This window comes from Leguminivora glycinivorella, chromosome Z, assembly GCF_023078275.1.
Source record: "Leguminivora glycinivorella isolate SPB_JAAS2020 chromosome Z, LegGlyc_1.1, whole genome shotgun sequence".
Lineage (NCBI taxonomy): Eukaryota > Metazoa > Arthropoda > Insecta > Lepidoptera > Tortricidae > Leguminivora > Leguminivora glycinivorella.
In genome coordinates this window covers 42498800-42511966 of record NC_062998.1, presented here as the reverse complement: position 1 = coordinate 42511966, position 13167 = coordinate 42498800, and the positions used below count along the sequence as shown (strand labels likewise).

The 13167-nt window shown below is 36.7% G+C and overlaps 1 protein-coding gene across 8 annotated transcripts in view; it reads left to right on the top strand.

The window, feature by feature from the left end:
* LOC125240795 (neuronal PAS domain-containing protein 2-like) overlaps positions 1-13167 on the top strand; it is a 113649-nt gene that overhangs the window by 59113 nt on the left and 41369 nt on the right. For all 8 annotated transcript variants that reach the window (XM_048148889.1, XM_048148891.1, XM_048148890.1 and 5 more), the window contains one exon: positions 1457-1629. In XM_048148889.1, the coding sequence (XP_048004846.1) occupies positions 1457-1629 (173 nt within the window). The remainder of the gene's footprint in view (positions 1-1456; positions 1630-13167) is intronic.

The following is a 13167-nucleotide window of genomic DNA, read 5'->3' as shown; positions in this document are numbered from 1 at the left end:
GCGGGTAGTACCTTTACCTCACCTCATCGAATAATGCAACGTAAGATGTACATTAAAATTTTCATTTTCATTATTTTTTATCTCGCGTTTCGTAATATATTTATATAACAAACTATATATTTTTATAAACTGTATAAATGTGGCTTTTTATTAATATTTATTGCTTTTAGATATATATTGTGTAGAAAGAACAAAATAGGATAATGTTAAAAAAATATCACATTTTTAATATTTTTAAAAATTTTGTATTTTTTTTTATTTTAAGTAAATTAATCACTAAAATAGCCATAAACTACAATGATTACGGCTTTCGTGTGTTAAAAATAGTGATTATACCTGAAATCATTGACAAAACTTATTGAAATGAGCATTCAAATCACCCTATCGGGCGATGTAAATTATTTTTTATCACTCGTCCTATAATATATTTCTATAACAAATTATACATTTTCTAAAACTAGATAAATGTAGCTATTAAATAGTATTTTTTATTTAGAAAAAACCATTACAGTTTTCATAAAATGTGCAATAATATGTATAAAAAAAAATCTCGTTTTCAGATTTTCCCATTTTATTTTGTATTTTTGTTCTAAAATACATTTTTTTTTGTTCCAAAAATGAATTCCTCGTCCTTCATTTATCCGAAAATGATATATCGCATGCCCTATTTTGTATAGTTTTAGAGAAATATGGTTTCAAAGGAAGCGCGGCGGCGCCAGTCTTCCCCCCCTCTTCCCTCCTAAATTAAGGGGGGCTCTCAATGCCTCCCGATCTTTATCTACTCAGGGCCACCCAAGGAACAACCTGTGCCAAGTCTCAGTGCTTAATCATAAAATGCAGGGTGTTGTGCAATAGCGTCCCCAGTATTAGTTGAAGGAATGTAGGCTACTTTTAGTCTCTTTTTAACCCCCCACTTCCCTAAAATGGAGGGTGGAAGTTTGTATGAAGCATTCCGCAATTTAAAGCGAGCGAAGCCGCGGGTAAAATCTACTATGTACAAATAGACTTATATGTACGGTACAGCGGGACAAATCTCGACTGGGGGGCAATTATAACTAATACATTTTTTCCATTATTACACTATGATGTTGAGTTCTACATATATCCACTGAATACGCCTACCATATATAACCGGTGGACACTATATTTAATAATGAAAACATTGTAAAACATGGAAAAAATGGACCAGTTACATTTGCCCCCCAGTCGAGATTTGCCCCGCTGTACCTTATACATAGAAAACATCCATGACTCAGGAACAAATATCTGTGCTCATCACACAAACAAATGCCCTTACCGGGATTCGAACCCGGAACCGCGGCTTATCAGACAGGGTCCCTACGCGCTAGGCCAGACCGGTCGTCAGATATGTACCTAATTAGCATCTCATCGTTAAAGTAGTTTCAAAAATGAAAAGTATCAAATACAAAATGTATATATATTTGTTTTTGAACAGGGAAAACCCTCGGGACATTCGCAACAAAGCCGAGAAGCTGCGGCGCGACAAACTGACGCAGAGCATCTACGAGCTCGCGTCGATGGTGCCGCCCGTAGTGGGCTCCAGCCGCAAGATCGACAAGACCGGCGTGCTGCGCCTCACTGCGCACTTCCTGAGATCACATCACTACGGTACGAACTGACACGTTTTAGGGACCGTCCACACTTAACCCTTAAATACATGAATTTTTCTTTTAACGAGATACGAATATATGTGATAGACAATGGTTTTCTGACTCTGGGAAAAATAATAAAAAAAATATTTAAGTTCGATTTTTATACTAAATCGGTGTTAGAAGTTAAATAGGCCAATCTTATTTATATAAATATATCGTTATTGGTAAATTTTATTTAAAAAAATGACTACTATTAAAAAGGTACACTATTTGTGAAACCCCCATGATAAAATGTTTAAACATAAACTAATTACTAACTTCGAAAAAATCAGCCTACATCACATACTAAAAATCGCCATCATCCTGTTTTTTTACACTTCCGCCATTCCATCTTAATCCTTTAATAACAAATAGTAAATAATTATATTATTTAATTTATTTAATTGTTTATTAAATAGTAATAATTAATGAATAATAATTAAGCAATAAATGTGATTGTGGAGAGCTACATATCGAGCCACGGGCCATCAAATATATGATGCATATATACATCACCATGCATTTAAGGGTTAAGAGACGCATGTCCTGAGGTGCGGAACGGACGTCCGCGCCACGCCGCCTGAATGTAATTCAAAAATCAAGTTCAAAACAATTTTCCTATAAAGTCTTTATAAAGTTCGTCTCCTCAGTACATTTTGTATAGGAAGGACGTAAAATAAAACGCGCCCCAAATTTCAGCTTTCTAGGCAGGCTGGCGTGGCGGAGACGTCCGTTGCGCGCCCATTTTGTATAGGAAGGACGTAAGACGCGCCCCCAGGCAGAGACATGCGTCTTATGAGTGTGGATGGTCCCTTAGAGTTCCGTATTTATAACATTCGTGATACGTCCCCAAGAGGACTGTAACCGTGAAAATCGAAGATCCCAAACAACAATCACCATCCATAACGAAGACGGATGTGTGGATAGGTGTTTTATTGTTTTGTTTGGTATTTGCCGGTGTCAGTTTAAGCATAAATCAAATGACGTATTTAACGAACTAGCACTGGATGCCGTGTTTGTATTATGTATTGTTTGGCCTGTGTCTGTGTCTGTGGCGAACATTAATTATGTGGAACCGAGATTAGACCTTCATGGAATCTCACTTTCGGTTTTCGCGAGGTTTCCATTAGGGTTATGAACGCTGCTTACAGCCTGACAAGAAAGTCGAAAATACTAGGGGCGCCACCGTCTATGTAAATTTGTAAACCGCTTTGCATGTGTCAACTATTGAGTCACATTTGGGTGAGAAATGTAAGTATTGTGTGTTTAATTTTCTACGTGTCATAAATTATCATTTTTCATGACGTCCACGTTATCGAATAACGTATTATAAAACATCAAAACCTCATGGTAGAGAGACTGTAGTCACTTCGGCACGCTACGCTGTAATATCCATGTCTTATTAATCTCGAAATATACCTTACACAAAATATTTAGAAGACTGCGCCTGTGCAAAGACTCATTGTGCAATTTCTGGGGTCTTTCAGTGTTAGTGTGTAACACTAAACTAGCATGACCAATACGAACGTTTCCGGAAAAATACGAAGGAAAAGCTTTTCGCACTACATCTGTAACGAATCTGCTTTATCAAATGAAAACAGGGACCTATTCTTTTGTTTGCGAAAAAGGACAATGTAGTAACTTTTAACTTTTTAACTAGGTATAAAACAATGTTTCCAGCGAGAAGCCTGTAGAAGAGCGCTTAAATAAAAACAAAAGGTTTGAAACGCCTGTATTCAACACCGGTAAAGACCGTTTTATTTTGCACATCACTCCAGTTGCTTTGTACTCCTGACGTGATTCGATGCTCGAGCAACTTCCCTGAATGAAAATGTACCTCTTATCAGGGGGCCTTTTTCTAAAACTCGCTCTTCTTTATGATATGCTTATTTTTACAACTTACAGTTTTTCTACCGGTACCTAAACTCTTTAGGCCCACTTGCAACAACTACTTAACTCAGCGTTAGTGGGCTGTCAACTGTCAAATTGCATATAAAATGGTGGGTTAACCCTCCATTTTCGTTGGTGCAAGTGGCCCTTAATGGTTTAAATTAGGTTATTTAGGTTATTGGTGTTGTTGGGTGAAATATTTGAGTATATGACTGTATATTTCTAGAAAATAATAAAATATATATTTATAACTTTAACATCCCGTGGACTATAGGTATATTTTACACCTGTGGAATATGTGTCTCTTAGGTATTTTGGTAAATTTTAATACATGGGCAGGGCACGTTCTCGCTATTTGCTCATAAACTGTCAGTATTGCTAGAAACAGTAAATATTGTTTTAATATTATTCTACAAATCTACACAGGATTCGTGTTTTCTGGAACATGCGAGGGATTTCACGATCGAACGGATTGTTTTTCTGTGGTATTGAATCAACTATCCAACGCCGACAGCCCGACAATATATTTATGTGCAATATACTAATACATAAAGGATGTATTTTGAATTTTTGATAATGGTTCAGTGAAGGCTGCTACCAACGTTGGCGCTTACAGATTTTAGAAAAACATAGAGAGAGAGAGAACGATAAAAAATATTTATTTATTTATTTATTAGTAAAAACATGTTTACATGACATTACAGTAAAACCAATGCGTCACGAAACTTAGATTTTAACAAAAAAGAGAGAAAATAAATAGAACAAAATTAAAAATAAAATTAAACAATTGATTTGAGCGATGACGTCACAGCGTGGCTCCGTTGCGTCGAAACGATATAAAACTTTGACATGTCTTTTTAGGGTTCCGTACCAAAAAGGTACAAAAGAAACCCTTATGGCGGCGCTCTGTCCGTCTGTCTGTCTGTCACATTACTAAATATCTCGAAAACTACTTATGCGATCGCTTTGAAATTTGGAATATTTATGAACATCGTGAACCTCTACAAATTGAAAGTATTTTTTATTTATTTATTAATATTAATTATAGAAAATGGACAAAATGAAAGGGGGGCAAACTGTAAATGTCATGTTACTAGGTCAAGTGGGGTATCGTTAGAAAACTATTTTTTATAATTTTTTTGTTGTGGAAAAAAATCGTTTTTTGAAGGAAAATGTAAAAAAAATACCGTTCCCTCACATATTTATGAACTCGACTGTACTCAGACAACAATATATCTAATAATATAGTATAATTGCTTACATACATAGAAAACATCCATGACTCAGGAACAAATATCTGTGCCCATCACACAAACAAATGCCCTTACCGGGATTCGAATCCGGGACCGCGGCTTAGCAGGCAGCAAGCAGCAGCAAAGTTAATAAAAATAAAGTAATAAAAGTAATAATTGACTAATTAAGTCGGTAGGGACAGCTGTTTTATACGTTTAAATTTAAGGAAAGGTAGGTATTTACATAGGTACTAATTTGATAGTTTTTATGAGTTACCTACTTAGTTACTTACCCAAATACCTAGTCGATATTTACCCTTATAGATACCTACTTTATTGAATGAGACTTGAGCATTAGTTCTTTTTTAATCTTTTAACGATCTACAAATAACGTTTTTCTAGTAATTTACTTAGGTATGGTTTTTTTTATTACTCCTTACAACATTTATTTGTACTTATTAATCAGTTCGACGCACTTTACTTATGCGACATTTTTGGACGTAAGTAACGTCTACGCAGTAGTGTCCAGAGTGATCTAGTTCCACCATATTCATTTGCAAATCTTCTAGTTTCACCACATTCCATTGTGTAATTGTATATGCCGCGGAATATTACACCCATACTAATTACCCGAGAACCCGGCCATGTAGAGAAGCTGTGTCGAGTCCTGGGTACCTATCAAACGTCACAATCGCTTATGCCTCATAGCCAGCACTCTCTCTCGCTCTTCTGCAGTGGCGCGGAAGAGCCAGACTACGTTCGATAGCCACGTAGCGTCACCGATGGTCACTTCGGCTAGGCCGGTGTTCAACGATGACGTGCAACTTTATCAAATCTAGCCTTTAATAACATGACATTAAGAGTTGATTCGCGCGTTTTCGTGGATGGCACGATCTATACTGGCCGGCGGACATCCTCCGTGGCAGGAGTACCCTGCCGCGCGCCGCAGGTGTGATATGATATGATATGATCCATCATTTAATTGTGTGCTCGGTAGCAATTTATATTTATTACATCAATTACCTACATTTCTTGCTTAATTATTAATTTGTGAATTTCTGTGATATAATTAGTTAATAAACCATGTACTCATTACTCAATGATCTAGGTTACTATTTCGTAATACTGTAAAAATGAGTTGGATATTTACTTAAAATTAAAGAGTGCCACTGCCACTGCCACGAAAATATAAATTAGTAGGTATTAGGTAAAAATTAAACTTATATATTTTTTATTACCAACCTACATGCATGATTTTGATTTCAATGCAAGGTTCAAATTTCAAATCTATAGATCATATGCATAAGTTAACAGAATTATACATTACTAGCTTTTGCCCGCGGCTTCGCTGACGCTTAATTTGAAAATTGCGGGATGATCCATACAAATTCCTACCCCATTTTAGGAAAGTGGGGGTTAGAAAAGACAAAAAGTAGCCTATGTCCATCCCTTCAACTATCTCCACTTAGAAACACACCAATTCGTCGCTCCGTTTTCCCGTGAAAGACGGAGAAACAAACAGACACACACACTTTCCCATTTATAGAGGCAATATTCGTATGGATTTTTTTTTCCTGCCAAACCGAGGAATATCCAAAAGCAGCATACAGTGATGAGCTGCAGCATGTTTTCAGTAGGATCAGTTATATTTGCAGATTACTGTACAATGTACGTAGATTGTATCACTAGGGAACAAAATCAAATTTTTACCGCGAGGACGTAGGCACATTGAATTCAGAAGTTTCAGAACAAAGTGAAGGATAAAATGAGGCATTCAAGTATTAACGCCACAGGTACAGTCATTATTGCATTATAATAAGGTAAAAAAGTGGATACATCTTTTTGTACTTGTTCATGAAAATAAAAGTGCATTTTTATTGTCTTGACATAGAAGACAAACTGGTGTCACTTTCATCCCTCCTAGCGAGGCAGAAAAATCAATCAAGGTAATGGGTCAGTAATTGGAACCCAAGTATCAGCAGCTAGCATAACGTGACCACCGGCATCGATTTGTACGAATTGTAAGAATCGGTCTGCAATCTAAGACCGCAGCGCCGTATCGCATTAGTGTCTCATCGACATAAAATATTAAAACCCCTATCGTGTACCGTAACGTGATTATGAACATCAAGCACGTGGGCAGACATGCTTTTTACATTTAGGGTGTCAACACATGCATCGGTCGGCACGCCGGCATCCTACCTAATATATATTGTATTGCCTTCGCCAATTATAATCATGCGAAAGATGCGTCATTTTCATAGGAGAAACGCCAGCCGCGCTTCTGTAACTCATGTGGCGCCGACCTAACCTTATCCAATGCTACTTTGTAATGATGACATATTACAGATAGGTTTATGTATGTAGGTATGTATTGTTTACCACTGTTCTCACAGTAAGGTTGTGCATGTACAATAGTAATAGATGTATTCAAATTACGTGCAAAGGGCCTGGCCGGACTGCCATGGTAAAATCGCCCCTGGCTAAATATGAAATATTGATATGCAGGACTATTCGTATTGTTACTACATGTACTACTACTGGATATTATGCCTCAAACTGTTTCCGTTTACGAAAAAAATTAAAAAAAAGAAATTTTGTTTTTTATTTTTTTCTAATGTCAAAATAAGTTATTTATATATTACTAGTATTACCCTTTAGTACGTCGCTCCTGGAAAGTGATGTATGAAAATTTTGGCATAATTAATGGAAGATTTTTTTTTAATTGGGATATGTAGATTATAGGCCGAAGTTATTTTTCATCAACCCTCCCCACCCTCCCCCCTCTGCGTCACCCCTCTACCCCCCCTTAAAGAGCCGAAAATGCGATTTTTCTCGATTTCTGACAAAACCGATGAAGATACAGAAAAAGCGTGTAGGAACGAAGTAATCCTTAATAAATTTACTACAAATCTCTCATAAACACTTTAGTGCTAGCACTTATAGTTTTCGCGCAATCCGTCACGAAAGTTGCTCCTTTCTGCAATTTTCTTTAAAGAATATTAAAGTGTTGTCCCAAAATGCTTACGAAATTTGTTTGATACGACTAAAATATTGTAAACTCATGACTATAATAAAATTAAGGGGATAAATCACTACCATGGTAGGGACTTGAACTCACGGCTTCCGGATAAAAACTCGAGGGCTCTACCAACTGAGCCACCAAAAGCTCATCCCTAGTTTCTAGCGAATCTTTCAGCTTTCTACTATATGAATCAATGGTACCCCTAGCGTCATTTATCTATCATATCTATCAATCTAGAGGCCGTGAGTTCAAGTCCCGCCCATGGTAGTGATTTTTGTCCCCTGAAATTCATTCTGAGTTTATAATATTTTAGTACTATCAAACCGACGATTTCGTAAGCATTTAAGGAGAAAACTTATTATTCATTAAAGAAAATTGCAGAAAGGAGCAACTTTCGTGACGGATTGCGCGAAAACTATAAGTGCTAGCACTAAAATGTTTATGAGAGATTTGTAGTAAATTCATTAAGGATTACTTCGTTCCTACACGCTTTTTCTGTATCTTCATCGGTTTTGTCAGAAATCGAGGAAAATCGCATTTTCGGCTCTTTAAGGGGGGTAGAGGGGTGACGCAGAGGGGGGGGGTGGGGAGGGTTGATGAAAAATAACTTCGGCCTATAATCTACATATCCCAATTAAAAAAAAATCTTCCATTAATTATGCCAAAATTTTCATACATCACTTTCCAGGAGCAACGTACTAAAGGGTAATACTAGTAATATATAAATAACTTATTTTGACATTGTTGATCCAAACTAATATTTTTGATAAAAATATATGTAATAGAGTATAAAATGGCGATTATTATATAAAAATATAGTAGGTGTCGCTAACTCGTATGTGGTAAAAAAAAAAATTTAAAACATAAATTAAAAAAAAAATGTACTTAACAAAAAGTCAGGAAGTTAATTTTTTTTTATTCATGTATCCCTAATATATCTATAAAATATCCAAAGAACAACTCAATCGGATACGCGGTTTTAAAGAAAAAAATAAAAAACAAAATTTCTTTTTTTAAATTTTTTTCGTAAACGGAAACAGTTTGAGGCATAATATCCAGTAGTAGTACATGTAGTAACAATACGAATAGTCCTGCATATCAATATTTCATATTTAGCCAGGGGCGATTTTACCATGGCAGTCCGGCCAGGCCCTTTGCAACTTAATGATTCCAAAGCTGTTACTTACTTTATCCACGAATAAAAAGGTCCTTACGCATGAATACCTTGAATAACTGTGTACGATATGGTCGCGTGAAAAAGCTATGTTGCAGCAAGTCTCATTTTGTTATGCACGTGACCGCTTTACGCCTTATATGGGTGATATAGAGCACGCTCTTTACTATTTTTCACCTTTGATGAGTTCGGTTCGGCGACACTTCTAAAAATTATGAATTACGCATACTATGTTCGCAAAATATTGTTAAAGATTATGTATACTTTAGACGAAAAATAATTTAAAAAAAAACTACATTTTTTTTCAATATTGCATTATCAGTGCTTATTAGGGCTTCCAAATACCGGACATTCTCCAATACCGGTATTCATTCCGGTATTGGCGATTTCAATACCGGGATCCCGGGATCCCGGTATTGAAATCAGGAAAATATAAAAACCAAGTAATTTGCTTAAAATAACAAATTTTATTCAAAATCTCGTTTGTTAATTTTCATGCGTGTTATACTACAGCAGAATCTTGCTAATCCGACTTACAATTCTTACAAATGGGTCAAATCGATTACATTTCCAACTTAAAAAGTTTCGATTTTGACCCAAAACGGTTTTTCAAACTTATGTGGCCAAGTCGGCTCAACTTTGATTGTTTTTAAGTATACCTACATAGTTCAAACGGCTACGCCCTGTGCTCTTTATTTTTGTTGTGAGTGGGACTGAGGACGCAGTATAAAATCAAGCGGGAAAGAGCGCCAGATCTGTACTCAGGTGATTCTGTAAGTTAGATATCGCCTCCAGATCGGACATTTTGCAAGAAGACGCGGCCATAGCAAACCATGTTTTTTGCCAAATCGTTCTCTTTAAGCTCGTGCGGAATAGAACCTTTTACATTTTAATAATAACAGGCCTTTGCATCTATAACAGACGATTCAAGCAGCATCCTTGCGACACTTACATTCGTGGCCGTATAGCCCAATTCAAGAGAGGATCCCTCGTCCGCACACACGGCAGGTATATGCTCCCCCAGATGGGCGGGGGTTAGAGGCCTGCTCGTGACGCCTCATGCGTTTATCATTCAAGGAGAAAAACCAGGCATTGGCGTGCTTGGATTGACCGTCATGGATAACACGGCGCCACGTGGGTCGGTTCTCGGCCAGTCGTTGCCACTGGTTGCATGGAATATCAAATGTGACTATGTCACGCTTCACGCAATCTTTAAAGCGCAGCATTGGCCGTCCGACCGGTCTCTTTGCATCTGCAACCTCTTCCAGCAGGATTTGACGCGGCAAACGAGTCCGCTCCATTCGATACACATGCCCGAGCCACCTCAGTCGCCTCTTCTTTAATATGGCTATGATACTAGGAAGCTGTGTCTCATTCATGCAGTGTTACATTTTATAGTCGGTGTTAATGGTATAATTGTACTGTAGATTTAACTATAATATCAGTATCACTTTATTAAATAACAAGCATTAAGAGCATTTCTCGATTACACACACTCTATAGTTTCATCATTGACTTTTGAAATTAGAACATGAGATGATTTTTTTAAACACATTGTAATCAATATCTATGGTACAATTTAGTGGTATTTTTGTTTTTCGTGGCGCTAGAGGCGCTAAAGCACTAATAAAATAAATCCACCAAATCATTGAATAATTAGCCAAGAATCCGCACGAAGCGCTTTGCTTCTTCTTTTCTTATGCGCACTGCCAAGGAGTGGAATTCCTTGCCGGCGGCTATATTTCCGAGCTCATATAACCCTTCCTTCAAATCAAGAGTGAACAGGCATCTTCTGGGCGAGCTCACTCCATCGTAGGCCACGTCTTTGACTCTGCTTTGGCTAGTCTGTGGCCAAGAGTAAGCCCATTTATAAAAAAAAAGCTAAATTGTCCGACATAGATTATTAAAAATCACATTAAGAAATAATCTATGGAATCACACATTACTTTGCGGAAATCCATGATAATCAAAATGATTACTTCGCGGAATAGGAACACTTCATTTACGTATAAGAAAAGTAATTTTCCTCATTTTGATAGTTGAGTAGTGAGTTCCCTATTTCGTTACTTTTTTTTTTTTTTTTTTTTTTATGGGATAGGAGGCAAACGAGCAGACAGGTCGCCTGATGGTAAGCGATCACCGCCGCCCATGGACACCCGAAACACCAGAGGTGTTGGAGGTGCGTTGCCGGCCTTTGAGATGGGTGTACGCTCTATCGGGAATGTTACGGCAAAGTTTTCAGCTAGAGTTCAACACACTAACGCACACGTACAACAGTGAAAATAGAGTAGCTACGGTATACGTTAGTTCGTTTGCATTAACCAATATAGATGCATCAAGGCGATTTGTTTACAGAGGATCTATGGCCTATTACAACTACGTTTGACGTGTTGCTTTTCTGTCACACTTACGTGCGAAGTCACAAGTGCGACAAATGTGTCAAAAACTGTTCGCGGCAGACCCTCCTCAATGAATGCTTTTGACGCGTAACTTTAATTCTTTATCTGGGTAATCATCGAAAAAACTATCATTTTCATACAAATCTTGCAAAAACACCAAACAGAGAATGTGTCAAATCGAGAAAAGAGAGCAACAAGCAAGATTTACGCGTGTAGTGACCATCATGATGCAGAAATTTTACGTTTTTGATGAGTAATTTACGTTAATTTGGCATAATTTGTTAGTTTTTAAAAATACCGGGATCCCGGTATTGCTAAATTAAATACCGGTATTGAAATGGGCCCAAAAAAAGGCGGGATCCCGGGATCCCGAGATACCGGGATCCCGGTATTGGAAGCCCTAGTGCTTATTGATTAGTTTGCATCAAATACGAGAGAAAAATTATGTTACTTTTAAATAAACAATGTAATGAAACGGAACACCTGCCCCTAGTATTTTCCGATTCATTCATTGTGTTATTTAAAAATAATATTATTTTTCTCTCATAGTTAATACAACTTATTAAAAAAAGTACAATTTTATATATTTTTCTTTTTTATGCAAAAATATAGTTTAGTTCGCAAGAATATTAGCGAACATATCTAGTAAGTAATAAAGTAGGTAGTTTATGCGTAATTCAGAATTTTTGGAAGTGTCCCCGAACTCATTTAAGGTGAAAAATAGATAGTAAGCGTTGTAGATCTGATCGACTGCCAGTTGTAGCTATCTGAACAAGTTATTTAATTAGGGTATTTTACTCTGTATCAATGAGTACCTGTTTTAATTTCTCTTCGAATGTTCCAATACGCAATTGCCGTAATTAGTTAATAATATGTAGCAATTTCACTGAACTACAGTTTTTAAGTAGATATTTTAACCCTTAAATACATGACATTGACAAAGATTTAATTTGACATGCTATCAATAGGGTAAAAAATGCATGATGCATTAATCATCACCATGCATTTAAGGGTTAATTGTACTTAAGGCTCAATATGAGCTAATAGATCAAGAGCCCAGGCCCGCCAGACCTTCCTCAAATTCTCAAGGATGAAACTTTGGGACAATGTAGAGTTCACATCGGCGTTTAATGTGTGCATATTTTCTAGTTCGGCCCATCGGCCAATTTTTTTGCTATCAAGTGATGAAGTTGAAAAAAAAAGTGCTTACTTTCCTTAAATTCTCAAGGCTGATTTTTATATATGTGTTCGAGCACGTTGTTAGAAATTGGTTATCATCAATGCCAGACCGTTTCCGCCGGCCATAACTTTTACCAGACGCGACAAAGTTGGCAAAAAACGACTCTAACTTACCTCATTTTCTCAAGCCTGATTTTGATATATGATACGCAGGGACCTATAACTAGACCGTTTGTAAGCAGCCAGACCAATCGGATGGACCCAACCATCCGCCAGACCGACTTAAAGTTTCGATATGAGCATTAGTAGAATTGAAATATTCCGGGTCTATAAAAGCTAAAAACTTGAATTTTCTACATTAAGCTACGTGTATATTGTATACTTGACGTAATAAGCGACTTTCAAAAATTTTACTTTAAGGAAATAAAAAAATGAAAGTTTATATGTGATGCAAGATTAATTTTAAGCTATGAATTTTATTTACACTGCGTAAGTACATGTGTATTTTATTATAAATATAACTTTTACCAGACGCGACAAAGTTGGCAAAAAACGACTCTAACTTAACTCATTTTCTCAAGCCTGATTTTGATATATGATACGCAGGGACCTGTAA